This window comes from Prionailurus bengalensis, chromosome D4 (genome assembly GCF_016509475.1).
Source record: "Prionailurus bengalensis isolate Pbe53 chromosome D4, Fcat_Pben_1.1_paternal_pri, whole genome shotgun sequence".
NCBI classification, from domain to species: domain Eukaryota; kingdom Metazoa; phylum Chordata; class Mammalia; order Carnivora; family Felidae; genus Prionailurus; species Prionailurus bengalensis.
The window spans coordinates 74,291,363-74,319,100 of NC_057359.1; the positions used below are offsets into that span (position 1 = coordinate 74,291,363).

The window sequence follows — 27,738 nt, forward strand, 5'->3', positions numbered from 1 at the left end:
AACTGAGCTCAATCCCCACCGCAGCCCTAGAACGTAGGTGCTGTTTTTCCCCTTTAAAGACGGGGGACTTGAGTCTCCAAGAGGTAAGGTGCCTTGCCCAGGGCCTCTCTGCTGGGACGCAGCGCTGCTGGGACAGGAGGCAGCAGCTGGTGGTCGAGAGCGCGGACTCAGGAGGCAGACTGCATCCCTGCTGGCCTTGGGCAAGTGACTTTCCCTCCCAGCGCCTTGGTTTCCTCATCAGTGAACGGAGAGAACAGGTCCTGGCTCAGAGCACGGTTGGGAGGGCGTGGGCATTACGCCTGGCAAAGCACTAGGGCAATGGTCTGGCACATGGTAAGAGCTGAATGTGTTGATAGCAGGTTGAACACAAGCGTCCCCTGCAAAATTCACGTGCATCCGGAACCTCAGAACGTGACCTCATTTGCAGACGTGATTAGTTAAGGTGGGGTCGGGCCCTGCATCTAATGACTGGTGTCTTCATAAGAGAAGAAGGAGGGACACACAGACACAGAGGGACCCGCAGGGAAGACGGCCGTGTGAAGCCAGGGAGAGGCAAGCAACGATTCTTTTCTTGAACCTTCAGGAAGAATGCGGCCCCGCTGACAATCAGGTGTCAAGACTTCTAACTTCCAGACCTGTGAGAGATTACACTCCTGTTGTTTTAAGCGACCCAGTTGCGATACTTTGTTCATGGCAGCCTTAGGAAACTATTTAGGGTTCATGAAGCAATTTAAATGAGAGTATTAAAGAACCCAGGTCTGTTTGTCTCCAAAGCTCAGACTCTTGCCAGTGATACTATAGGTCCTCTCCTTGAAGATCTCTTTCCCAGCAGTCAGAGCTGCTGTCCTCACGTCCTCCCTGTTCTTGGCATAGAACATTCCATACTCACCCTAGGCCCCCTGCTACAGCTGGGCATGGCCCCTACAGACAGGGGGTTCCAAAAGCAAGACCCACGCTTGTGTGAGAATCCGGGAATTCTTCCCCGCACAGTAGCACCGACAAATGCTATGTCGTGTCCCTCTGTAAGAGCCACCTACTACCTCTCCTTTCACCAGGATCGGGAACAAGGATGTCTCCCTTCCTAAGCGAGTGTGTCTCCTTTGCTCCATCACTGACAGCTTGGCTACTGATGGCATTTCCTTTTTGCTTTGGCTGCCAGGGAGCTCAAAGCCACGTTCCAAGTTTAGCCACAGCAACCGTCTCGGGTTAGATTTCTGGGACAATTACCTTCCCTCTTGTTCACAAAGCTTCTCGGTCTTTTATGGTTTGGCTAGCGGTGGTGGTAAGAAGGCAGTCTGACTTCAGAGGCAGGGAACTGGGAACCGGAAGCCCTGAGCTTCTGGAACCCAAAGCTTCTTTTCTGCTTTGTGCATGACTTTCCCTCTCTGAAGCCCACTTTCCTCATCTGTAAACTGAAGATAACAGTCCCTGTTCTGTCTGCCAAGAGGTCAAGTGAGGCAGTGTGTGAAAGTGCTCTGTAAACTGCCCTGTATGCATGACGGGCTCCAGGTGTCTTTTTGGAGAAACCAAGCTGGTATAAAATGAAAAAATAACAGTGACTCGATAGGACTAGAGCCCTCCCCTGAAGGTTGCCCACAGCACCATCACGGCTCATCTGACCTTCCCAGCAGGTCTGCATCAGGGTTGTCGACCCTCCAGGCCCCCTGGGAAGGCTGGGGCACACAAAATCCTTGTCTCTTTTGGAGGGGACTGTTCATTCAGCCACACGGCCTCTCCTGGGGGAGGACGGAGGCCTAGATGTAGATCTCTCCGCCTGCCTCCGGGGATGTTTACCCTCTTGAGATTATTAACCAGAGCAAATAGAGAGAGCAAACTCTTCCAGAGCCCATCTGGACTTTGAGCTGCTTTTTAAAAATTAACCCTGGGCCACAGGATGCAAGGTCGGCAGTGGTCTGGGGGTGCTGACCCCTCTTCCGCCTCTGGCCATCAGGGTAGGAGGGTGGAGGCTCTGGGGCCCCTGCCCTCCTGGGGCCGCAGAGCCCAAGAGCGCACAGGAATTGGCCACCTCCGGAACCAGGGGGAGGACCTACCCACGTAGGAGGCCTCAGCGCCTCAGATGTGCCCCATGCAGCAGGAATGGAAGGTCATTTTCAGATGAGCACACTGGGGCTCGGGGAAGGAGTGGGACTTGTTCAAGGTCACCCAGCTTACGGCTGAGCTGGGGGCCACATGGGCCTGACTCTAGTGCCCAGGCTTTCCTCCATCACTTACTCATTTAGTCCTTCATTCACCAGGTCCGCACTCTGTGCCTGGCGCTGGGGGTATGATGCAGCATATGACAGACCTCCCTGTGCTCACTCCCCATGGGGGCGGGGGGGGAGGGAGGAAAGGATGGGGAGACAGATGGTCCCTGCAGGGATCGGGGAGCAGCGGCCAGGGGAGGGGAGTCTAACCCAGAGAGGGGTTCGCCAGACAAAAGCGCGCAGGGGCCCAAGGAGGGAAGAGGGTGTTCCGGAAAGAGGGACGACGACAGCCAGAGAGGAGGCCAGTGGAGAGAAACAGAGATGCGTCTGGAAAGCAAAACACAACCAGCCAACCCACAACCATCAAACCCACGGGGCTGGAGCTTGGGGGGAGAGACAAGTGGGGAGAGCGAGGCCGGGGAGGGGGCCGAGGCCCAGCAGGCAGGACTGTGACGCCTGGCCGAGGGGTCTGCTTGTCAGTCTGGAGCGTGTGGGGAGTGCCGGCAGGTTTTCAGAAGGGAATGGCCGGTCAGATTTGGAATCGGGGGAGGCCCAGAAAGCAACTCCCTGCAAGCTTTTGCAGGAAGAAGGAAGGACCCGGTGACTGGACCAACAGGGACATCAGAGACACCGGCTGGGACTCAGACCAGAGGGCGTGGTCAAGGTTTGGGCCTTCTTCTGCTAACGGGGGAAGGGGATGGCAGGGTGACCTTCCTTCCCCACGAGGAGGTACCCAGCCCCAGACCTTTTCCCAGATACCTGACTCTATCCAGTTCCCTTGGACTCAGAGTGCAACCTGTCCATTCATGGTGAAGTTGGAGGTGGGCAGCACCCGGGACCCCAGAACCTGCCATCGGGAGAAGGGATGTTCTCACTGCTCACCCATTTCTAGGCTTTGTTATTTCCTCCCCTCCAAAGAGCTGGGCCACCTACAGACGAGTCCCAGCCCTTGTGACTTGCTTGGGTGACCGTGGGGCAGTCCTTTCCTTCCTCGGCCCCACCTTCCTCATCTAGACCTGCAAATGGAGATGATACCTCGCTTGACACAGCTGAAATAAGAGCTCAGTGAGGGACATTTGTGAAAGTCCTTCCTGCTCCCCAAGTGTACGCACTGGAGGGACCCGTGTCATCACAGGCACTTAGCACAGCGTTAGTGAATTACGTGGCAGGAATTACACTGCTGGAAGGCACGAGTGCCCCGTGTCCACTAGAGGGCAGCAGAGAACTTCTGGAAAGACCACCCTGGTGTGCTCCATACAGACCAGGAGCCAGAGGCCTAGAGCAAAGGCCCACAGAAGTTGAAGAACTAGCTCCAGAACCCGCCTGCCTTGCCCCAAGGCCGCTTAACCCCTCCCCCCCCCCCCCCTGGGGAGTGTAAAGCATTCAGCTTCTACCTTGCCCATCCCAGCCTAGCTATAGAGCTGGATGCTTAGGTGGGGCCCTTTTAGAAACCGGTTCCTGAAAGATTCTCCCAGTGAACCAGCCTGGGTACCACTGCTCTAGACCATAAAGGCTGATTACATTCCTATGGAGGTAGCAGGCCCCATGCTGAGCGCCTCACGAGCACATCTTAACGAATCCTATTCAGGTTCCATCATTTTACGACAATGGTTGCTGTTTTACAGATAGGGAAACTGAGGCTAAGAGCTCAAGTAAACAGGTGTCAAAGGTCACCTGGCCAACGAGTAGCGAGTCAAACGCAGGTCTGTCTCCCTGACACCCACATCACTCTCAGGGCCTCCCAGACCCTGTCCCCTGATAAATAGGACCTTGGGCCATGCTCTTTCAGACCCTTGGAGCAGAGGGGTGGGTCATCTCCCTTCACTGGACTCCCCACTGCAGGAGTCAGGCCCACGCGAGCCTGCTTCTCCCTTCTCCAGCCAAGAGCATGCTCCGTGCCTGCCACACCAAGACCTGACCTGTCTCCTCCTCCCTGGGGCCTAGCAATACGCTGGCCACTAAGCAGGTGCTCAGTGAACATATGCCGAGGGACTCACTTAAAACTGTGAAGGAGAATGTACGTCAGACCCCAGGAAGGACCACCCAAGTAGAAGGCAGCTGAGGGAGCCTGGAAAATGGGAATCACTACTCCAAGTCCTTAAATAATGGTCAATGAGTGACTGGGAGACACCGTCCAAAAAGCAAAGAGCCTTTGCTCTGTGGTGGCTTTTCCTTGTGTCCCCGATTTTGAATTAGTCTGTGTATCATGGCCGGGAGGACTCCCAAGCTTCGTTTAGCAGAGTGGTGGTCAAGCAGGTGAACTGTGCTCCCAGACAGACCTGGGTTTCGGTCACGGCTGCACCCCCTTCCTCCCTGCTCGGTCCTAAGTGACTTCACCTTTCTGGACCTGAGTTTTTCCCTCCGTTTAATGGGGTTGATCAGAGCTCACGGGGTGTGGGAGATTAAATAATAGGGGACACGTGGTGTTCTCACTCCATGAAGAGAGCGGAGGGAAGGGAGCCCTCGGATGTTGTCAGCCTAGCTTCCCGTTTGTGGAGGAGGCGGGCTTAGCCTGGAGAAGTGGCTCGCAAAGTGAGACACTTTGGAGCTGAGTGTCCTTGAGGTCCAGGGGACAGTTTGTGGCCCACTGTCTGCCCACTGAAGAAGGGGTTTTCCCAAAGGAGTGAACTTCCAAGGACCTGCCCGTGTCCAGGAAGAGGACACAGGCATTTTCCTGCTCTTTGGAGGCTGGTCTTATCTGTCCATTAAAGCAGGACCTCCAGGGACCTGCCCTGACTCCCGGCTGACTGAGCTGATGTCACCCAATGTCCTCAGATGGACTAAAATAGCTCTCTTCCGAAACCTCGAGGCAAGCTGAACCCTGGAAAGTCCCTCTCGCCCTTACTCAATGAAGACGAATGAATCTCTCTTAATTCCCCCCGGGAGGGGCAACAAGGACTCCTCCCCGGCTCTGGCACTGGGCAACGGTCCTGAATGGCCACCCTCTCCCTTCAAGAATCCACGTGAGAAGAATCGGTCACCTTGTAAGAAGGTGGCAGGAGAACGAATATCAACAAGTTCACGAGTCTGAAATAACCAGAGAGCAGATATTGACACAATTCCTCTCCTGCAAGTACAGGAACGTTGCATGTTTGTGCCGAGAGCACCCACTATTAATAATAACGGTAATAATCGTTAGCATTTACATAGCACTGACCATGTGCCGAGCTCTGTCCCAGTTTATATGGATTCGTTTAGTCCTCGTATCATTTCCTCTATGAGCACTCATTAACTTCTCACTGGATAAATCAATCTTATCCCCACTTTACAGAGGAGGAGACTGAGGTCCAGAGAGGTCACCCACCTTGCCCAGGCTCTCACAGCTGCGAGTTGGGCAGACTGGAGTGGAGAGAGGGGGTGGGTTTGCCCCATGTTCAGGAGCCTGGAGACCGCCCGGACCTCCACCCTGGCCACCGGTAAAGCAGGCCCGGCCTTGAAGCAGGACCTAGTAAAGGTGACCAGTGAGAGACCGTGTGATCAGAGCCCCGGGCCGAATGAAGGCTCCCGAGGACAACACTGCTGGCCAACCTGTAAAGGTCCTCCTTGCTGGCCCGCCAGTGCAGATGCCAGCGATGGCCAGGGCGGGGCTCGTGTGGCTCACACAGTAGGTCTGCTGCACAGCAGGCTTGCAAACCCCGTCTCCTGACTCCTGTCCTGGTCTTGAGCCAGCTCGTGGCCTGTCTACAACTCCCAGTGGCTGCCACTCTTCGTCTCATAGCCAGACCGCCCCCGCCTGCACAGCCCTGCCCCACCATTAAAACAAAAGAAGAGCAATCTTTCGAAGCTCAACAAGGAGAGGACGATGGAAAAAGTCACCTACGGGAAGACAAAATATCCCTCCTCACAGGGGCCAAAATCAACCTGCTGTTACAAAACTGCATGGGGAAAATGTGTCATTAGACAAAGGGAAGAAAGACCCTGAGACAAGGCAGGACGCATCTGGGAGGTGATGGGAGGCTGGTGTGGGCAAAGCAGACAGAGACAGGAGTGAGAAGCCGTTCACACTCTCTCAGGCCTTCTGCACCTTTCGGGGTCTATCTTGGGGTGGATCGCCCAGAGGAGATCTCATGGCCTTTGAAACACAAGGACCCACAGACATGTTCTTCCTAAAGCCTGTCCTCCAGTGATGTCCTCCAGCCATGCTCCTGTTCCCACACTGGCTGACAGGTCGGGTCCCCAAGGACCTGGAGAATTCAACCAGGGCTCCAGACATCTAGATTGATCTCTAGGTTTGCCAGCTCTGCTGAACATCTCCACCCCAAGCCGATGAGTCCAGAGAATCCCTCCCAATTTCTACACGAAGTTTTAAAATTTCCAAGGGGTCATTTAAGGATTTGGGATTCTGGAAAATTCCTACAGTGCTTCAGGGTTTCCAAGAGCTTCTCTCAATTCTGATGTACCAGAGACCTTCTAAGCTTCTGGACAATGACTACCCTATTTCATGGAGCCAGAGAACCGCCCCCAAATTCTAGCATCCTGAGGAAGGCCTATAGCTTTCAGGGTTCCAGAGTTGCCCTCTGGAGTCCTCAAGCTCTCAGTAAGGACCCCTGGACGTGAAGTGTCTGGACACATCACTGGGGTCCTCTGAAATTCCTCCCGGGTTTCGGGATTCTGGACAAGTGGTAGTTCTAGAGTGAGGATATTGACCGGGAGACGGATACGTGGCCTATTCGATGGGGTGCTGGACACTGGTCCCCTTGAGTCTATTTCTGGGAAAGTGAAGTGCGGGGGTTGCTGGACTAGGAGACTGGAAAACCGCGGCTGGCTCCAGCAGGAGGAGGAATCATCCAAACATGAATGAACCAGCAACAGCCAGGGTCCCCCTGGGTGGTCCCTGTCCACCCTCCCAAGGCAGCTGAGGAAGGTTCTCATGCTCAGTGCCAGGGGCCTTCCCTGCCTGGGGCTGAAGGCCTCCCAGCAAGCAGGCCCCGATGATACAGTGAGTGAGATAAGGGCTCTGGGGAGGGGAGGAACCCCGGGCTCAAACCTGCCGAGCCACCCGGGGCCGAGGTGGCACCAAAATTACCTAGAGTAGAGAAAAGTGACTTCATGGCATTAACCAGGTTCACCTTCCCGCCCCCCTTCAGGTCTCTGCATGAATGTTCCCTGCACGAGCCCCTTCCTGATCCCCCTTTTTAGAACGGCACCCAGTCTGGTAGAGGGCCCTCCCGGCTATATTGTGCTCCATGGTACTGATCACCGAGTTCCCACGCATTTTTGCCCATTTTCTTGTTTCCTGTGTTTTATGAAGGTAAGGATTCTCATGCTTTGTTCAAGGCTGGCCCAACGTGGGTTCTTGGTGGGTATTTGTTGAACGGATTTTTTTCCAAACCCAGGGTGTCCATCTCATCAAATGACCATAGTGACTGAAAGTTGCTTTCCGCTAAGTGCTCTGCAACAGGCAAAGCCTTGTGCTGTTACTCTTGCCATCTCTCAGGGGACTTAATCCCCAGGACCGTCCAGTGAGGAGGTCCTATTATCGGGTTCATTCTGCTGATAAGACAACTCGGGCTCAGGGCAGTGAAGTCATTTGCCCAGGATTACTCGTGGTTAAGTGAGGAGGCGAGATTTGAACGTGTGTGGTGCTATGCGTGAACCTAACCACGGCCCCCCCTGCGGAGCCCGGGGGGTCTGTGGCATCTGGTTATTACCCCCCGTCCTGGACTCTGCCTCTGTGAATGCTGGCCTTCCACTAAGTCTCCACTGTGGAACACCCCTAATGCCCAGTCACACGTCCTGCCTTTCATCTGGCCCCTGTGAGCTTCCTGGGCAAAGCCAGCTTATCCCTTGTCAGTCCTGTTCACCACCTTGATTTGCCTTGAGGCCAGTAGTGCTGAATGAATGAATGAATGAATGAATGAATGAACGAACAAACAAAGGAAGGAATGAGCCCTGTGGGTCTCAGTTTCCCTAACTATAAAATGGATTTCCCCCTAACTGGAGCCCCTTTGCATCCAACTGAGTATTTATGCCAGGAATCCTGATACCCTTCACCTCCTAACCTGCACTTGAACTCAACAGACAAGGAGCTTCACGCCCCATCTAACTGGCTGAACACCAGAAAGCGATCCAAGGAGGGGTCAGGGTCTGCCCAAGGTCTCAGCAAGTCTGTGGCATCAGAACTCAGACCTCAGGATCCCTCCAGCACCGGCACATACACAGCCGAGTGAGCCTGAACCAGTGTCCCTCAGGCCTCCTTCGTGGAGACACTCACCATCCGATTTCCCCACATCTGCCCAGCAGCATGTAGTAGCGGCTCAATTAAAACTTGTATATGAAGGGGATGGGAACCTGGAATATTCCTGGTCAGAGGGGGCACGCCCCTCTGCCACGAGTCCTTGCCTCCTCCTCAGATTCCCTTGAGAACCCCTCCTCTCTGTGACCCCCCACGCGGAAGTGCCTGGCCACCTGGAGACATGACCGACCAGTCTTGGAGCGGACACCTCTCTTTATTCATCTATTTCACCACCTGCAGCCTGGTTTCTCCAAGACCCAGTCACATTTCTCACAGTCTGGGGTGGCACCCTCCCCTTTCTCCCCCAAACTGCCCCGCAACCCTGAGGAATTCTCCCCTGCCCAGCTCAGTCGCAGAGGGAAGTGGCAGCCGTTGTTCCCATTTCACAGATGGGGAGGTTGAAACCCAGGAGCGCAGAGCCCAGACCAGGGTCACACGGGGGTCTCTGGGGTGTGTTCTGCCCTCAGCAGGGAGGGAGGACTCGGCTGGGGCTCCGTGTACCCTCGCTGGGGGGTGGCTGGCTCCGGCCGCGTCGCAGGGAGCTGCCAATCTGGTCTCTGAGGGCCTCCAGTCTCCGGGCCAGGTTTGGAACTGCAGCCCCGCCTAAGGAGCACAGTGAGACCCGAGGCCTGTGCTCCCCCGGGCCCGCCCCACCCAGACCCCTCAATGCCCTAACACCCTTTGAGGAAGCCTCAGGCGGTCCCCCTCCCCCTGAACCAACACCACAGGCTCCTGCACGCGTGTGGACGACCAGGTGGCCCTAGGAAGAGAACTCCAGTTTGGAAACTGCAAGGATCTTAAGGATCACCTCGCAGTACACACCCTGTTCCAGAAGGGGGGAGACTGAGGTCTGGACAGGGGGAGTTCTGGCCCGAGACCACCAAAAACGCTAGGGGCCCCGCCCTGTCTCTCTCCTTCACCTCTCAGCACCGGTGACGCATCTGGAGGCCCCATGGGCAGGGGCGGCGCAGAGGGCACCACCTCCTCTCGCATCAACATCTCCGCCAGGACTCGGGTCCTAGTCCAGTCGCTATGACTCCTAGCCCGGGGTGGGTTGGGCGGTGGGAGGTGAGCCTTCGACTCCCCAGGCGAGCCTCCTCCTCCCCCATCCCAGTGCCCAAGGGCTGGGCCTACCTCTCTCTCGGGAACTCGGCAGAGTCAGGATTGCATGGGGGTGCCCAGGGTGGGGGCTGGGCAGACAGAGCCAGGCCACCCGGGGTCTTAGGGCCAAACACCTGCAGGAAAGACCAGAGCCCGCACTGGGCGACCCTGCCTCTATGTGCTCCACCTTCCTGGTGCCATCATGGCGCCACCATCCCTGCCACACATGCCCCACGGGACACCAAGAATGTCAGGTGGGCGTCAAAGTGCAGGGTCTTGGTCACTTTCTCTGCGGGCAGTGGGCAGGCCTTGTAATGTCCTCTCTGGGGATGAGGAACTCCCTGCGGGCAGGAACCATGTCTGTTCGAATCCCATGTCATGTCTGAATCTTTGTGCCCAGAACAGAGGCTGGCATGAAGCTAGGAGCTTAGGGGACAGGTACTGAATGAGTGAACGCGTGAGTAAGCGAACACGGAAATGAGTAACATGCGAGTGAATGAATAAGCGAGCGGGACAGTGAGTTCCTGTAAGAAGGCAGGATGGGGGCGGGGAAAGCAAACAGACTTTCTGAACCCTGGGTGGGAGCCCAAAGCCAGCCCCTCACTCAAACGATCCAGCCGGGGACCCTGGAGCTCTGGAGCCTCCCAGGCCACGGACCCCCCGGATCACAGTCTCCAGCTCTCCCAGCCTTCCCTCCCCCGCCTTGGCCTTTCCTACCTGCGGCAGCTGGAGCCCCCTGTGTGGGCAGGCCCAGTGGGCCAACGGTGCTCGGCACAAGGGGCACAGGTGACAGCAGGGGCAGGAGCAGAGGGGCGGCAGGGCCTGCAACAGGGCACGTCAGAGGCTTTGTGACATTCTTGCTCCTCACCCCACCGGGCCGGCCAGAGACTCACGTGGCAGGGGCGAGCTGGTGCCATCACACAGGGACACGGTGGGGCTGGGCCGGGGTTTGGCAGGTGAAGGGAGCAGGCACAGAGGAGGCGCCTGGAAAGGACGGTGGGGTCTATGCCTGCGGTCTGAAAACCAACCACGAGGCTGGTCCCCGAGTCCCCCTTTTAGCCAACACTCAGCCGTGCCAGGCACCGTTCTCAGTGCTTTACGTATGAACTCGTTCAATCCAAACTTTAAGACAACCCTACCAAGTAGGACCTATATCAGCCCCATTTCATAGAAGAGGAAGAAGGCCAGGCAGGGAGAAGTAAAACAAGTCACCCAAGGTCTCACAGCTGGTAAGCGGCAGAGCCGGACTCTGAACCCAGGTGGTCCGGACCCAGAGGGCAGACTCTTGACCGCTTCACGGAGCCACCTCCTCCCACCTGCCCTGTGTCCCGAGGCCTGCCTCCAGGCTGGCAGCCGCGCTCACCGCTCCAGCTCGTGCACCTGCTGGGCCAGGACCCGCTGCTCATCCCGGGCCTGGTCCCGGCTACTCTGCAGCTGGCTCTTTTCTTTCCTGGGAAGAGCAGGCCCCAGGAAGGTGACAGGAGGCAGAGATACCAGTAGGGGGACGGGTCATCCCTTCTCTTTGCAGTGGAGTACAAGCCCCAGGAGACAAGCGGGGACAGAGGGTAGCCAAGGACCCGGGGAGGGGGGCAGCTTGGCGGGAGCAGCATAGAAGTGAGGGGCGGGGCACAGAGTCCCCCTGGCTGAGGGGGAGCCTACCGGAGCCTCTCATTCTCCAGCATGAACTCCTGCAGCATCCCATAGAGGTTCCGCTGGGCCCAGGCCACCCGGGCCCCACTGAGCCCTGAGGCTGTCGGGGGGGAAGCTCACGGTGGCTGGATCCATGGGAGCCCCAGCCACACCCCACCCCTGCCCCTGGGGAGCTCATACCCTTGGGGTGTACTTGGCCCAGTTGGGACCGCAGGCAGCGGTTCTCCTCCTGGAGCTGCCGTATCTCCATCTCCAAACGCTGGGGTTGCTTTGCCATAGGTGACTGCCCAGAAAGAGGCCCAGAGCTGCTGTTTACGGCTGTACAAGTTGTGCACTGTACAAGCGCTTCCGGGGGCGGTGAGCAGAGCCTGAGATCTAGCCCATGCTTCACGTGCCAGCCTTGCACCTGGAGGAGGCACCCTGCCCTAATGGTGTCAAAGTACCAGGAAGCCTTAGCCGTGTGCCTGGAGGGCCTGCTCTGAGCTGCAGCCTGCTCCAAATCCAACCTTAAACTCAGTTCTGTCCAGGCCTTGGCCCAGATTCTGACCCCAAACAAGACACTACGTCAGACCCCAAGTCAACTCAGACTTAATCACGGTACCAACTGGGATCCTGGCTATACCCTGAATCATATTCCAAATCAGACTACACCCCTAGACATGCCCTAATCCTGACCATGACCCCTGACCCCACCCCACCTAATCACGACCCCATCATCAGGACTCTCACTCTAATCCCAACTGTGACTCATCCCAGACTTCCCACGACACCAACTCAGGCTCCTGTTACTGCCTGATCCCCAACCATCTCCCCGACCCACACCTCTGCCCGGTCTCCCTCCATTCACCTTGGGGGCCTGTGGCCGAGTGGTGACCCGCTGAGCTCGGCTTGCATATCGCAGGGTGCTCAGAGTCTCGGGAAGGCACTGGACTGAAGGGGACACGCAGGCCACCTGGGGAGGGCTGCCGCTGAGCGTTCCTTCCTCTCTGGGACCCTCTCCCTCAGGAACCATCCCTCCCTGCCAGCCCTTCTCGGATACCATGAGGGTGACCCCGTGTCCCCCCAGCGAGTCCGCCAGCAGCTTGGTGAGCTTGCTGTCCCGGAAGGGGATGTGGCTCTGCTTCCGCTGTGGGTCCAGTAACAGGGAGATGCAGTGACCTGGGCGGGGACAAGGCTAGCAAGGTTACACCCGTTGCCCAAGGCCACCCAGCTGCTTCACACAGAGCTGGCATCTCCGCCCAGGCCTGTGTGACTTGAAAATCTCTCCTTCCCAAGATCTTGTCACTCAGTCAGACTGGCCTCTGCTACCAGACTGGGGCTCCTGAGGGCACAGATGACCCTGTCCGCCCCTGATCCCCAGTGCCACCAAAGAACCTGACCAGCAGGCCTGGCACTCGGCAGGGGCTCAGGAAATATCTGACAAGTGGGCTGAATGAAGAAGAGTTCCTGAAAATCTCCCCACACATGCCACAGAGGAAGGCTGGCGTCCCAGCCCTGAAGGCTCCCAAGGCCCCGTGACCTGGGGCAGGGGTGGGAAGGTCAGTTCCCTTCCCCTCACTGGGCCTCAGTCTTCCCAACTGCACATGGGACAGGCTGACTGTCTGAGGGCTCATACTCTGCACCTGAGTGTTTCTACCTCCCCAGTTAAAATGTGCCTTTACAGACCCTCAGGGTTTACAGACTCATGAATAAAGTGCTAAGAGGGAAGGCTCCAGTCAATAGCAAGCTGAGGCCAGGAGGAGGCGTGTGGCTCCTGGGTCACAGCTCCTGACTCTCCCGTCCTACGCCTCCCCTGGCTTCCCCCACTGTGGACGGTTCTGGGTCCGGCTCAGAGGAGGGACTCAGGAAGTCAGTCCAGCTGGCCCCAGGCCTCACCCAGGGCCAGCAGGCTGCGATTGATGCTGTTTGCCTCAAGCATCAGCTCCCCACGGGATCCCGTGGCCGCCACCTTCTCACTGCCGGCCAGGTCTACAAAGCACAGCTTCCCACCAACGGGGGGCTCCCCAGGGTCCACTGGAGGCATCTGTGGGGTAGGAGGATCAGGGTCGATGAGGACTTGGGAGGGGCTGTCCCCATCGGAGTCACAAAGCCAAGGGTTTCCACTATTATCTCCTGCACACGCCCCGGTTGGTTTATACACCCGGCGGCAGACCCTTGCCGGGTGGTCCTGGGCCAGCTCCTTCCCCCAGTGGGGACACTCACGGTTTGGCGGCTGATGTAGAGCGTGAGCAGGGCATGGCTTCGGCTGGAGGCCTGGTTCAGGCTGTGAGCTGAGCTCCGTCGACGGCTAAGACCTAGAGGGGGAAAACAGCAGGAGCTGCACCTGGTAGGAGGAGCAGGTGGTCACCAATAAAGAAAAAGCAGCCAGGGCATCCTGGGAGAGGGACCAGCCCATGCAAAGGCACAGAGGCCTGCCTCCAGCACGGACAGGTGAAAGAAAGATGGAGAGAACTGAGGGGAAGAACGTCCATCAGGTTCACGTTTTATAAACATCTCTTCTGTTGCTGTGTGGAGGGAGGGAGAGAGACTCGGGCAGAAAGATCAGCTACCAGGCATGGTACAACTCTGGGGCCAGAACCCAGAGTCCCGGTGTCCCCGCAGCCTGCCACAGGGTAGGTGCTCAATAAATATTTGATGAATAAATGAACGAGGCTGGAACAGAAGGGCACCACAGGCTAGCCTAAGAGGTATGACCTTTACCTTCAACAAGCTGGAAGGGTCTGGAGGTCCGAAGGGGCAGAGGGATGTGGTTTGCTGTGTGGAGGGGAAGAGACTGGAAGGGGAGAGCCTTGAGGTGGGGAGACCTCTTCAAGGGGCAAAAATGGGGCTTGACAGAGGCAGAGACTCTGGGCTGGAGAGGAGACCATGACCCGGACTCCGCTCTACCCAATCATGACCCCATCATCAGGATTCTAAGAGTTCGAACAGCAGTCGGACAGCAGAATCTCCAGGCCTGGGGTGGGGCCGGGGTCCATCCCTGGGCTGTGTCTGAATTGTGGTCTGCTGACCCTTTTCCCCCACTAGGGTCATCTCAGCCCACAGCTCCGGCCAGGGGCTCCGAGTGCACCACCAGTGAACAGCTGAGGAACGGGCGCCCCCACACCCCAAAGCGCCCCCGAAGCAGCACACACCCATTTGCATCAGTTCCATCAGGGCCCCCAGACTCCCAAACTCCACCACTCGCAGCTGCTCCACATAGAAGCCCTGGGTCTTGTTCCAGCGAACAGGGAGAGGCCGGGGAGCTCCCAGGCTCAGTAGGTCTCGAACCTGAGAGGAGGGTGGCCGGTGAGGGAAGGGGCCCTGCGCCCGTGCTCCATCAACCCCCAGACCTTACCACCACAGTCCCCCAGCCTCTTCTGTCCCTTGACCCCAGCTCCTTGGAGAGAAATACTTCTTTTACCTGGAGGGCTGTCTATTCAATCTCAGTCCCCCACCTGCTCATTGTAGATCTCCAAATAGGAGGCGCGGAGGGTGACAGGGGCTCCCAGGTGCCGCACCCGGTCTAACAGCCAAGCGAAGGTCCTCTGCATGATGCCGGCTAGGTTGGGGGGTACGGGCACCCCCTCGCCCTGGGAGCAGAAACAGCTGAGCCAGGGGGTGGGTCACGATCACCCCGGCACACCCACACAAAACCAGTCATAACTACCCTTTGTGGAGGACGGCCCTACTCTGCGCCAGGAACCAAGTTCCCGTAGAATATCGAATCAGAACGATTCGCCTCCGTCTACAGATGAAGAAAACCGATAGCTACTAAGTAAGGAGGACAAAAGTAGCTCCGCATCGGGCAAGCGTCTGCTACCTCTCCGCGGTCCTCGGTTTCCTTGTCTGCAAATAAAGGGGGCTGGGCCGCACGAAGGCCCTTCCCCCTGGAAGTCCACACCGCCTGCGAGACCCCCATCCCCGACCCTCGGGGGCTCCATCTGCGCTCGGCCCACCTGCGGAGGAGGCCCGGTCAGGGTGTAGGTCTTCCCGGAGCCGGTCTGGCCGAAGGTGAAGACAGTGCAGGAGAAGCTGCGGGCGGCAGAGGCGCGGCTGGACCCCGGCGGCGGCCCGCAGGGGTGGGGGTGGGGGGGCTGGGGGCCGTGCCGGGGCCTCACTCACCCGCGCAGCGCCAGCTCGCCCAGACGCCGCACGCCGCACGCCCGGAACACGTCCTCCTGCGTGCGCGCCCCGTCCAGCACGGCGCCGAAGCGGAACGCCACGTCGGGGCCGCCGCCGGGGGGGCTCACCTGGGGAGGGGGCGGGGGGGGTGCAGAGGCTGGGGCCTGGGACCGAGCTGCCCCGGAAAGGACCGAGGGGTCTCCAGGTAGGTTTCTGACGGGGGGGTGGGGGGGTTGGGGGTCAGTGGGTGGGAGGGATTCCTCACTTGCAGAGTCCGGGTCCCCGAGCAGTGCAGCGCGCTCTGTTCCCCTCGACGCAGCTCCGCCGCGCTCATGGGACGCACTCTGGGGTCCGGTGGGAAGGCAGAGGTCCATCCCGATGACGCCATCGGCCCCGTCCTCGATCGCCCTCGCTCCTCTCTCCTCGCTCCCGCCCAACCAACCTATACCTACCTGAGTACCACCTGGATGGGCGTTTCTGGCCCCTCTGGCCCCTGCTCCAGGCTCCGCGCGGGGTCCCTGTGGCCGCAACGTGAGTTACCATCCCTGAGCCCAGCGGCTCCTCTTACCTCCCAGAATCTCTCCTTACCCGTCGGGAGAGCCGCGTTCCTCCATGGCCAGCTTCGCACCCGGAGTTAAGCTCCGCCCGAGTCTCGTTCCTTTCTCTCCCGCTACCCTCCCTTTCCACCACACTGGGACTGGCTATACACGCCTTACACCCCCCACCCTCTTTCCCCTTCTCAGGCATCCAGCCATCCGGAAAGGCTTGGGCCTGCCCAGGGCTAACTAGTTAAAGATTTACCCACCCCTACCTGTGGTGGAAAAAGTCCCTCTCCAGCAAGGGGACCCCTAGCTAGGGGGTTCTGGAGTCTGAGGGTCCCTTGCTCTTGTCCATTCCTATCAGGAGCGACCACCCAGGCCAGCCTCCTGGGTACACAGTTGGGGCTAGGGAGACAGGGACGGGAGCAGCAAGCCTGGCAGAGCATGGGCCAGGTCCTTCCTACTGTCCACCTACGCCTCCTCCAGCTTTGTCCTCTGCCTCCCCCGCTTCCCCTCCCTGGCAGTTCCAGCTACTTGGCATCCTAGGGCCCTGGGGGGGGGGGGGCTCCTGAAGGGGTTTCCCAGGTTTCAGCTCTGGGAAGACCTGGCTGGATTGAGTTCCTGAGCAGAACTGAGAACAGGCCCAGAAAGAATCTGGTTAACCATTGGGCCACCTGCTTCTCCAGTGCCAAGGCCGATTTAAGGCCAGAGCAGTTGTTTAACCCTCTGCTGATCTGGCTGTCTGGAGCAGCAGAGGGGTCTGCGTAGGTGCCGGAGTGGGGCAATCGCCAGTTCAGTGCCAGTGTCCATGCTGGGCACCCACGCAAAGGAATCCTGTAGTCTTGTTAGGGAGGCAAGTGAGAACAATCTAGTGTGCAGGGATTCTGGGGGTTGGGGAGTTGAGAGGCCGGTAGGAGCAGGGAGGTAAAGTGGTAGGTGAGGGTGTTCTTGGCAGAGGAAGCACATTGCAGGAAGGCTGGGGTGGGGTGGGAAGATGTGTGAGGCATGTAGAGGTGGTCTGAGGCTGGGCCAAGCTCAGGGAGGCTACAGCAAGGAGCCCGGACTCCCTCTGCAGGGAACCAGGAAGCCACCGAAGGGTTATAACCAGGGAAGTGACACCATCAGGTGGGCATTGTTGTTATTGCCATTCTGGCTATTTCCGTAAACTTCTCTTCTGTCTGGCACACGTTAGGGTGAAAGCCTTAAGAGTCACCCCCTCCTTTCAATATAACATGTTCTGTTCCACAGTGATAGCCAGCTATCAATGCCACCCAACTAAGGAACGGTTTATTTCGGGTGGCAGTGAGCTAGCTCCCCATGCACTGGGGGAGTACAATCAAGAACTAGTCAACCTTTTGATTACAGGGCCTTCTAGCTGGATCTATAGGGAGACTTAGGTAGAGCAAAGAGCAACTGACTGCCCCCAGTTCTATTTTGGCAAGTAATTTCCCCTTTCAGGGCACCTGGGTGGTTTAGTCAGTTAAGCGGCCAACTCTTGATTGCAGCTCAGGTCATGATCGCATAGTTGGTGAGTTCAAGCCTCAGATCAAGCTCTGTGCTGACAGCACAGAGCCTGCTTGGGATTCTCTCTCTCCCTGTCTCTCTGCCTCTTCCCAGCTTGTGCTCACTTGCTCTGGATCGCTCTCAAAAATAAATAAATAAACATTAAAAAAAAGAAAAAAAGGTAATTCCCGCTTTCTTAACCTGTTTCCTCCCTATCAAAAGAGATTGATGATTTCCCATAGTTGTTCTGAAGTTCCTTTTTTTTTTTAATCTTTATTTATTTTTGAGAGAGAGAGAGAGAAAGAGAGAGAGACAGTGTGTGAGCAGGGGAAGAGCAGAGAGAGACACACACACAGAATCTGAAGCAGGCTCTGGGCTGTGAGCTGTCAGCACAGAGCCTGATGCGGGGCTCAAACTCACGAACTGTGAGATCATGACCTGAGCCGAAGTCAGACACTCAACCGACTGAGCCACCCAGACGCCCTAGTTGTTCTGAGGTTTCAGTGAGACAGTGTCAATGAAAGTGATTCATAAACTGTAAAGAATTATCTAAAAGCAAAAATAAAAGTCCCCAGATGATCTCCAAGATTTCTATCAACTGTGAAGTTCCTTAATCTGTTACATTTTTAGAAAATCCTTGAGGTGGATAGGAAAAGAATGACTACGCCTGTTTTACAGATGGGAAAATGGAAGAAGAGAGAGGGGGCAGGGGAAGCAGTGTAAGGGGAAAGCAGCTGTGAATGGCAGGACCGAGGACGACCCTGAACTATGCACCAGCTGGCGCTGGTTGCCTTTACGGCAGGTTGCCTTTTCCTGCTGTAAATGCGGTAAGTGAACAAGTTGTTCCTTTAAGTGTCCCTAAGGGACGCCTGGGTGGCTCAGTTGGTTACGCATCCCAACTTCAGCTTGGGTCATGATCTCGTGGTTCATGAGTTCAAGCCCCGTGTTGGGCTCTGCCCTCATGGTGCAGAGCCTGCTTGGGATTCTCCCTCACTCCTTCACTCCCTCTGCCCTTCCCCGCTTGTGCACATGCTCTCTCTCTCTCTCTCTCTCTCTCAAAATAAATAAACAAACTTTAAAAAAATGTCCCTAAAAGGGTTAAGGACCACCAGTCATTCCACATTTTCGTGTGCTTTGGGCTTAATCAAATTGCTATCCCTTTTCAAGCTCGACCGAAATGAGCCACGCTGCAGGCATTTTGAGAGAAATGCCAAGACAAGGGATATGCGCAGGACGGGGTGTGATCGGCTGTTTGGCGTGACTTTTGCACAGGGGTTCCCAACCTGGGTCAGAATGTGTACATCACTCAGTGTCCATAAGCAAGAGTGACGTTCTAGTTCTGTTCTCTAACAGTGAGTAAGCACAGTGGCTAGCCTTAAATTGTGAGTTCGTTCAGCAGGTTTATATATATGTGTGTGTGTATATATATATATATATATATGCACACACATATACATATACGTATATGTATATACACGTATACATATACGTATATGTATGTATATGTACACATATACATACATGTATATATATGTGCATATATACATATATATATATATATATATATATATATATATATAAACATGGGGCTCAATCTCATGACTCTGAGATCACGACCTGAGCTGCAATTACGAGTCAGAGACTTAACCAACTGAGCTACCCAGGAGCCCTTAGCAGATTTTTATAAAGCCTCCTCTATGCGCTAGGCTTCTCAGTCCTTGAGATACATTAGTGAACAGACACTGCTAAGTTTTTGTGGGGAGCTGGGACATCTGGAACTCCCACCCATTACAGGTAAGAGTGTAAAGACAAACAGTTTTCTGAAGACTGGCCTTATCTAGTAAGCTAAACTTGTGCTTATCCGGTGGTCCGGAATTCCCCCCTCCTGGGTGTGTGCCTAATGGAGCTGAGTGCACACTCCACCAAGGCCAGGGCCAAGGACATCCAGCCGTATTAGCCACCTCCATTACCACTACCACTGCTCCTGCCTCCCTAGGTGTCCTGGTTACCGTCGCTGTCACCCACCCAAATTCTACCACCATCACCCAAAGCTGCAGAAATAGCCGTCCCCGCCCACACCGCCACCATCACCACCGTCGTCATGGCTGTGACCATCGTGCTAGTGACAGGAGGAAATACCACCTCGGTCTATTCATTTGAGAAAGTTAAAGACACAACGCTTTGGCCCCCACCCAGTGGTACCCCTCACGGACCACGGCGCTGCCTGTTCCCACGGCTGGGGCTGAGTCTATCTCTGTCCCCCTCCCCTCCTCACCCTGTCCTGGGCCTGTCCTGAACTGTAACTTTTCCCCAGGAGCAGTGGGACTCTTGCAGTTGAGGGAGGGACAGAGGGAAGGAAGGTCTGGCGGGTGGCTGGTGGGGGTGGCGGGGTAGGAGGTAGTGGGGTTGGAACTCAGAGTATCTTAGAAGCTGGTGGGACCCTGCAGGGGTGCGGCTCCAGGCCTCGCTAGAGGGCAGCAGAGCACTGTGCCAACCGGGGGCGGGGGGGGGGGGGGGCTCATCACAAAGGAGTTCTGTCAAGCGTGGCCCTGCTCTCTCCCTACGTTTCTCGGAGCGGAGGGGGGGGGGCGGGGGGGGAGAGCGTGCGCACCACGGAGGGACTAGCCGGCCTGCTGCTATGGAGGGGGGTGAGCAGGCCCTCAAGAAGCGCTCCTTGGGGGAGTAAATAAAAGCAGTGTTGAGCAATCAGGGACCCTCCTCCACACACCCCTACTCCTCCTACCAGCCCCTTGGATCCACTCTCCCCACTTCAGCCCTAGACATCCCCTTTGGGAATACCCTGACTCTCCCTAGAGCCTCAGAATAACGTCTGAGCTCCCTAGGCTGGGACGTAAGGCCATTCGGGCCCTATCTCCTATTGACCCCTCTGGCTGTTCTCTTCTTCCACCCCCCCACCCCCACCCCTGCCTCCTACACTCCAGCCCAAAGCTTCCCGAGACTTCCCTTTGATTCCTCTAAACCTTTGCCCCTGCTGTTCCCTCTGCCGGGAGTGTTCACTTCTACCTGGTGGGCTTGTCCTGCAAGGCTTACCAGGGAAAGCCTTCCCCTGGCCCCTACCCTCCAGGTCAGGTGTGAGCCACCCTGTCCCCCATGGCCTCCTGGGTCTGGCTTCCCACTGTTACAGTACTGATCACATTGGATTGTCCCTCCTCTCTGCTGGGGGGCAGGGACTGTGTTGGCTTCACCCCTGTGGTCTCTGAGCAGGCACAGGGGCCCTGCCCACAAGAGGAGCTCAGCAAATGTTGGTGGAAGGGAGGGAAGGAGGAGGGGAGGCCGGTGCGCAGGCTGCTGGGTGCATCCCTGCATCTCTCCCTAACCTCTGTGTCTCCCGTCCTTCTAGCAAGGCTAACCACAAACACTCCACTTCACGATGTAAGGATTCATTTAAGGACTCATTTATCATGGAGATCATCAGCTCCTGCCACAAAGCTGCTCTCAAATGTGCCCAGAAGCCGAGTGACATTCTCTCAGCCCCTGCCAAGCTGGCCTCTCGGACCCGACCATCTGCTACAAATTTAGAATTCCCGGAGGGTGGGGGACAGGCTCCCCTGGGCCCTGGGAAGCCCAAGTGTCAACGCCCTCTGCTCTTTCTGACGCATTTCACGGAGGAGGGCTCATCCCCATTTGTCAGGTGCAGAGACTGAGGCCCTGGTAGAAGCGGCCCGGCCCGGTCTGAGGCTCACCCTGCATCAGCATTGGATGGAGGTGGACCAGAGGTGAGAAGATGGTGAGGAAGAAAGTTCTCCTTTTAACACATGACACACTCATCTTTCGTTGTTCCTCCTGTAACCACCCCCCCCCCCCCCCCGTGGAGGAAAAGCCAGAGGGGTCCAAGGCCTGTTGTGAAATTTTCCAAACAGTGCTTGATGTAATCTTTAATTAAGATGTGAATGTGGGCCATAGGACTCATTCCACAAAAGTCTCCAAAGCGGGGACCTTCAGAGGTTATTGAATTGACTTCTGTCTGGCCCCCTACCCCAGGTACAGATGGGAAGACGGAAGAGGGGGCCAGTGTAGGCACTGTGAGGAACGGTGATTTTTAGATCGAGGTACAGAGACTCACAGTAACCCCCCGGCACCCGCGGGCCACCACTCTCTCCCCTTAAATACCTGTCTCCTCTCCTCCGAAACTTCACATGAGGGTCCAGCAAGAGGAAATAAAGCCCCCGGAAACCAAGCTCTGTCTTTTGGTGAAGATGAGCCTCTATTGGTAGTTGTGAAATCCCAGGACCCAGGGTGGTTGAAACGCCCTGTCGTCTCCAGGACCCCAGCTCTTCTCCCTGAAACACGAACGAACAGCCTCCCCTGAGTCAGTCTACCCCACTGTTCATCCAGGAATGACTTACCTATGAGCTGGATGTTTTCATCTAAAAACAGTAATGTCGACATGCCAGAGTGTTAAGGGGCGCTAAGTGTCATCTGTTGCACAATGATGCCTCATGCGTCTGGAACCTTCTGGGTCAGAGGGTTGGGAGTTAGTGTTTATTGAACACTGGACACTTTTTCTACTTCAGTTTATAATTCAGATTCAAAGCGACCCTCTAGGACTGGCGCTACAGATGAGGAAACTGAGGCGCAGGCATGTTCAGTAACTTGCCGAGGTCACGTGCCCGCTAAGCGGCGTAGCGGGGATCCGTCTGTCTCGAGAGCTTGCGTTCCGCCCTCTGCTCTCTGCAGCTTCCTTCCTTCGAGCTGTTTTGCAAAGCTGAACTTGGATAACTGAAGTTGACCTTTTAAGTACACAACTCGCCTTCGTTCAGTCCTCTCTGCTGAAACACGCTCCCACGTTGGCTCTCACGTTGCTCTGCCCTCGTCCCTGGGGAAGGTCGAGTGCTACTTTAGGGCCGGGGAGCTTCGCCCCTGGCATCAGAATCCCCACCCCCCAGGATTAATTGGTTTGCAGGTGGGGCCTGAGTATCAGCAGTTGTAGCGCACCCCTGATTATTCTAACGCACAGCAGGGTTGACAAGTTTGCTTTCAGTTTTTCCCGATGACCAAAGCCATCCCATCTAATGCGTGTGTCGGCCTATATACTGATAGAGTGATTTCTCGGGTTGTGATGGGCATTTTGAGACCTCGTGTTAGCTTTTTCTAGTACACCCGCCTTTCTCTTGGGACCAAACGGCCTGATGAGCCCTATCGCTGCAGTCCTCAGATTCCTTCTTTTCATTTCTACGTTGGAATCCACGGAGAAATCATAAACCAAACAGAGCCGAACTGCCTTGCAGGCAGGGCCTGTGGGATCCGTTAAGAGTTTTCCAGACTTTTCTTCCCTCCTAGGTTTCTTCCATGCAGGTGACAGGGAGCTAGCCAATGTGTGAACAGCTGCATATTCAATTTGAGTGTTAATGAAACACGCCCAAAGCACCTATTATGTGCTGGATCACAGACTAGGTGCTAACAATCCACTGTGTGGTTGGGAATGAACACAGAGTGGCTGCGTCCTCTCTCGGGAAGCCCTCCTGGATTGGGAGGACTCCTCTGAGGACCTACAGACTCCCACACCTACCAACCCCATGACCTTTACCCATTTGGCTAAGGTGGGGGTGGGGTGTCAACATCTGTCTGCCTCAGAAAACTCTAAGCTCTCTGAGGGCAGGGACTGACCAGTGAATCTGAGTAGGTGCTCAGGGCACGTGTGTTAAAGTGAACACTCATAGCAGCTAGAACCAAATGGCATGGGAGCACAAGCAAGGAGAGTGAATCCTGACCAGAGAGCAAGGGCTGGGGAATCTGGGAAGGCTTCCTGGAGGAGGTGTCATTGGGACAGGCTTTAAAAGATGGGTAGGAATTGGGGCAGAAAGAAGCAAGAGGAAGAGCATTTCAGGCAAAAGGAATGGCATGAGCAAAGGCCCAGGAGCAGAGCAAGTTGAAGAGTAGACTCTTGCTTGGTGGAATCGAAAGCCAGGAAGATTGGTGGGACCATACTCCAAACTGCCAGAAGACAGAAGCTTCCTTGGAAGTCTTGACAACAGTCTTGGCTAAGAACTTGTCTTTAGTCATTCTTTTGGATGAGCAGGGCCTGGGGATGCCCCGTTGTCCCCTCCTTGTGATAATTCAGGCTCTTCCCAGGAAGCCCTGCCCACTGTATCCTCAGAGAGGACACTGAGTTCCCAAGGCCTGGGTGGGTGCCAGGCCCCACTGCTGACTCGCCCCTCTGGCAGCTGAGGAGCTGGGACACGGAGCTGGGGCTTCCACATAAGCCAAGCTCGTCACGCTGGAGCAACAGAAAGCACGTTCCCAAGCGTCCGTCATCATCCCTGTTCTGCGACCCAGGGATGACACCCCCGGAACGCACACACCCAGAGCCTCCGTGTCCCCGTGTGTAAGTGAGGAGGATGGGGAACCAGAGGCACCCAGGACCCTGCCTGCTCCGGGGCCCTGCGATATTTGGGAGCAAACACTGTTCCTTCCTCCCTGGGAGAGGTTGCGGGGGGGGGGATGCGGCCCCCATAACCCCAAGACTCGGTCCCAGAGACAGAGTCATATTCTCGCCAAGACCAGAAGGATTTGGTCGGTACCAGTTTCTGGGGCTTTGCGCCCTTTCATTTCTTCCCGACTCCATCTACGGGGACCCCTCTCCTTTCCAACTTCCATGAATAGGACCCTGTCCCTCCTTCCCAGTGTTAAATGGGGCTGAAGTCTGCTGGCTTTACCTCGCCCCTGGCTCATGTGCCCACTTTGGCAACGCCATTACTGTGGTCATACTGGTATGTCTCCTCCTCCTCCTCCTCCTCCTCCTCCTCCTGTCGCTACCACTCTTTATTAGGACAGCTAGTACTCCCATTACTTCCACTACCGCCGTCGCCATTACTGCTGCTCCTGGTATTTACACAGCTACGATCATACTTCTGCTCCTACAGCCACGATGAATGACTGTCTGTGGCTACTTCTAATAGCAGCAGACATTGTGAATTACAAGTGAGCCAAGGACTGAGCTGTCTCTGTTCACCGATGCAGTGGGATCATAGCAACAGACTTCTGTGCTACGAATACTCTCCCCGTTTTAGGGACGGGGAAACTGAGGCTTGCAAAAGCTAAGTAACTTGCCTAAAGTCATAGGGACGGTAAGAGACGGAAGCGGGTCCACGCCTGAGACCTACAGTCCTTCTCCCCCTCTGTCCTTTGTCTGGTTTTCTGAGCACAATCTAGGCTTATCACGAGTTCTCAGGAAGAGATTCCCTGAGGTCAAAAAAAGGAAAGAAGACCTGACTTTTGCAAGATGTCTAGAATGTCATGAGCAGTGTACATGACAGGTGGTCAATACGTACAGTGTTTGAATTAATGGATCCTAACAACCTTTCGAGGTCGGGACGAGGACCCACATGTTACGGCGGGGGGAAACTGAGACTCTCAGAATTGCTGTGGTCTATCCGGAGGCAGAGATGGGGCTGTGCACCAGTACTGTCTTTCCGTGACCTCAAATACATGAACCGCCCGCCCCACCCACAAACTCTTGCATGTGCGTTGTATTTAGGCTTCACAATTTACGTTATAGTGACAGTTCATTTCATTTTCTCAACACCCCTCAGGAAAGGTGATCAAGTCCATTTTATAGGTCAAATCACTGAGGCTCAAATTGCTAAGGCAGATTTTGAAGGGCTCCCGTGGAGTCAGTGACAAATCTAGGATTTGAACCAATACAGTATCCCCCTCCCTAGCCATGGCCTGAGAGAAGGGGCCTCCCAGCTGGAGGAATCCAAGTGGCCTCTCTTAGGACAGCCCTCCTGCCCCACTCTGCCCAGCCACCTTGGTCCTTGTGGTGGGCGAGCCCACAACCCCTAGGGGTGGAGAGCTCTGGTTATTTCCAGCCTGGTACTTAAGGGCTGGCCAGGGAGTGGGGTGTGGGCTGGCCAGAGGACTCTGTGCTCCCAAGAGGGTATGGCTGATGAGAGCTAGGCAGGGGGTTAGGGATCTGTCCAGGCTGCCTAGGCTAGCCAAAGCTGGGCGGGTGTCCCAGGAGAGGGCAGGCCACCCCCTCCCCAAAAAGGTATGATGTAGGTAGCCAAGATGCACACAGGCAGCTCATTCAACCCCCTCCGGCTCAGCTGACCCTGTCCTGGGCCATGGCCCAGGCTGAGGTGCTCCCCCTGCTGCTCCCGAGAGATAGAAAGAGCAGGCAGCTGTCCCGATAGGGGTCAGATGCAGCCACAGGGGGCTGAAGATCAGGTGAAAGCAAACACATTATGCTCTGAGCACCTACTTTGTGCCATCCTACCTCCCGGCAAGTGTGCAAGGTGGAAATTACCGCCCCCGAGGGTCCCTTTCCCTCTTGTATGAAGAATGCTATTGCCACACTGATCTCCTTTCAAAGCATCAAATATTTTCTGCCTCAGGACCTTTGTACATGCCCTTTCTTCAGCTCTTCACATGATTGGCTCCTCTGCCTTCAGGTTTCAGTTTAAAAAGTCACCTCTCAGTGATGCCTTTCCTGACTCCCCTGACGAATAGGTTCCCCAGGGCCCCTATACACACACACCTTGTCTCTGTCACCCTCCTCTGCTTCCTTTCCATCATTTTGGGTTTTTTTTTTTTTTTAATTTATTTGTTTGTGTCTTTCCCCTATGAGGAAAAGGACAAAGTCTATTTTATTGACCATCGTGTCCCCACGCTCCAGCAGAGAATCTGACACATAGAGTAAATGTCTATCCCACGAACAAATGAAAGGAAAATGAAGGCATTCGTCCACACCCTCGTGGTGGAAAGGGACACTGTCCACACCGGAACGCAGCCCCGCCTTTCTCCAAAGGTGCTTCCGTGCCCCCTGTGAGCAAGCTCAGGGGTGACGCCACACTCCCTTCGGTGTTTCTTCCTCGGCCCAGAGGCATGTCCTTCACACACGGGGCTCAGCGCCTTCTCCAACTGCCCTCGCGAGTCCTCTGCGTCTGCTTGCCTGTCTCCCGAGGACAGGGAGCTCACTCCATGCGTTGCGATGTTACAAGCTCCCTTCCAGAGCCCCGTGACCTTCTGAACGACAGAATGGACTGTTCTGCACAGTTTCTCGCATGCTGAAGGGGACGGATTTCTGTCACTAGCATGAGACTGCAGACTCTGGCAACGCGCTTTCCTGTTTATTCATCTATTTCCTGAACACCAACCCCGGGCCCGGCCTGTGGTCGCATAGTGCGGAGCGAAAGAGCCTTGCTTTGCCTTCTGGATGATGTTTAAGGCCTGTGATGGCCTTTGAGCCGCAGAACAGCCCCGATGGCGATAGGGGGGGCCCACGGGGCACATCAGATGCTTCTGAAACCTTATGGTGCACACGCATCTCCCAGGGATCTTAAGGTGCAGACTCAGGCACAGCAGATCCGGGCAGAAAGTCTGCACCACTCGCCGGCTCTCAGGTGCTGCTGCTGCTTCCGGTGCACAGACGGGGTGCAGACCCGACTGACAAAGGAGGGCAGGAAGGCCCGGAGTGACTAAGGGACTGGCCCAGGGTCACCCAGCCAGTCAGCAGGGGCTGAGGGGGGAGTCTGACTCCCTAGGCCAGGGCTCTGGAATCCACGGCGCAGGCCGGGCTCAGTGTGCCTTTGTGAAGCGCGGCATACCTGAGCTCACCCGGACCGCCCGCCCCTGCCCATGAATAGCGGGCCTCTTTCCTTCCTGCACCAGGCCGGGCGGGCGGCGCGCACCCACGGCCGCCCCCTCCCCTGCACACACACTCGCACACACTCACACACCCCTGGCCGGCCAGGCTGCCCTCCCCGTTTGGGGAAAGTCAACAAGAGCATTTGAAAAGTCTTTCTGTGTGGAGAATCTGTTTGTATAGGGGGAGGAAACGCAGAGCTGGCCAATAGGTAGAAATATTAATGAAGCTTGTTATAAAGGGCCCATTCACGGCTCTCCGAGTAAATAGGGCTCTTGTCGGGCTGCCACGTTATCTGCCAAGTTCAAGAATGTGGTTTGAAAAAATAGAATTTAAAGGGGTGAGGTGGAGCCTTAAATGGCCGGCCTGCTGGAGCCAAGACCAGGAGGAGCCTGCACGGAGGGGCTGGGGCTGGGGGCACCGGGCTGCTCAGGGAGAAGGGCTGGGGGGAGGAGCCACCCGAGAGGGGCGCTCAGAGAGAGTCCCGGCCACCAGTGCGGAAGGCCCAGTGCCCGCCCCCCCCCCCCCCCCCTTCCCTCCGTGGTGTCTGGCCCAGGGCTTGCGATTCCTCGGTTTGGCTCCCAACTCAGTGGTGCGGGGTGGGAGCAGGGCGAGGCTGCGGGGCCGTTTAGTCCCAGCGCACCCTAACTCCTCGCGCGAATTTTGCCCCTGCGGGTGCTGGTGACGGGGTCTCTGGGCAGCAGTAGGAGGGCTTGGTAGTGACTCTCAGCGGGCATACAGTGCCGCTCCCCAAAGCCCAGCCTTCTTCTCTCAGCTGCTAGGTTCTGTTTTGCAAAT

At 56.3% G+C, this 27,738-nt stretch overlaps 1 protein-coding gene and 1 long non-coding RNA gene across 5 annotated transcripts; one reads left to right on the forward strand and one right to left on the reverse strand.

The window, feature by feature from the left end:
• Positions 1-8,634: 8,634 nt before the first annotated feature.
• On the reverse strand, positions 8,635-16,455 carry KIF12 (kinesin family member 12). 4 transcript variants are annotated; one of them, XM_043567399.1, is made up of 20 exons: positions 15,880-16,455; positions 15,744-15,809; positions 15,557-15,635; positions 15,292-15,419; positions 15,126-15,201; positions 14,625-14,759; positions 14,322-14,457; positions 13,891-13,944; positions 13,393-13,484; positions 13,066-13,213; positions 12,230-12,348; positions 12,038-12,142; positions 11,371-11,473; positions 11,200-11,290; positions 10,904-10,990; positions 10,434-10,524; positions 10,258-10,362; positions 9,574-9,674; positions 9,360-9,478; positions 8,635-9,030 (listed from the first exon to the last, which is right to left on the reverse strand). In XM_043567399.1, the coding sequence occupies exons 1-20, from the start codon at positions 15,903-15,905 to the stop codon at positions 8,903-8,905; spliced, it is 1,989 nt and encodes a 662-aa protein (XP_043423334.1). In that variant the 5' UTR covers positions 15,906-16,455; the 3' UTR covers positions 8,635-8,902. The 4 variants fall into 4 exon arrangements, with proteins under 4 accessions (XP_043423334.1, XP_043423333.1, XP_043423335.1 ...); XM_043567398.1 differs by having other exon boundaries at positions 8,635-9,042; positions 15,880-16,452; XM_043567400.1 differs by lacking the exon at positions 13,891-13,944 and having other exon boundaries at positions 8,635-9,042; positions 15,880-16,446.
• LOC122475430 lies at positions 15,449-27,095 on the forward strand. Its single transcript, XR_006295166.1, has 3 exons — positions 15,449-15,496; positions 18,012-18,160; positions 20,695-27,095. It is a non-coding gene; the product is annotated as an uncharacterized LOC122475430 (long non-coding RNA).
• Positions 27,096-27,738: the final 643 nt, after the last annotated feature.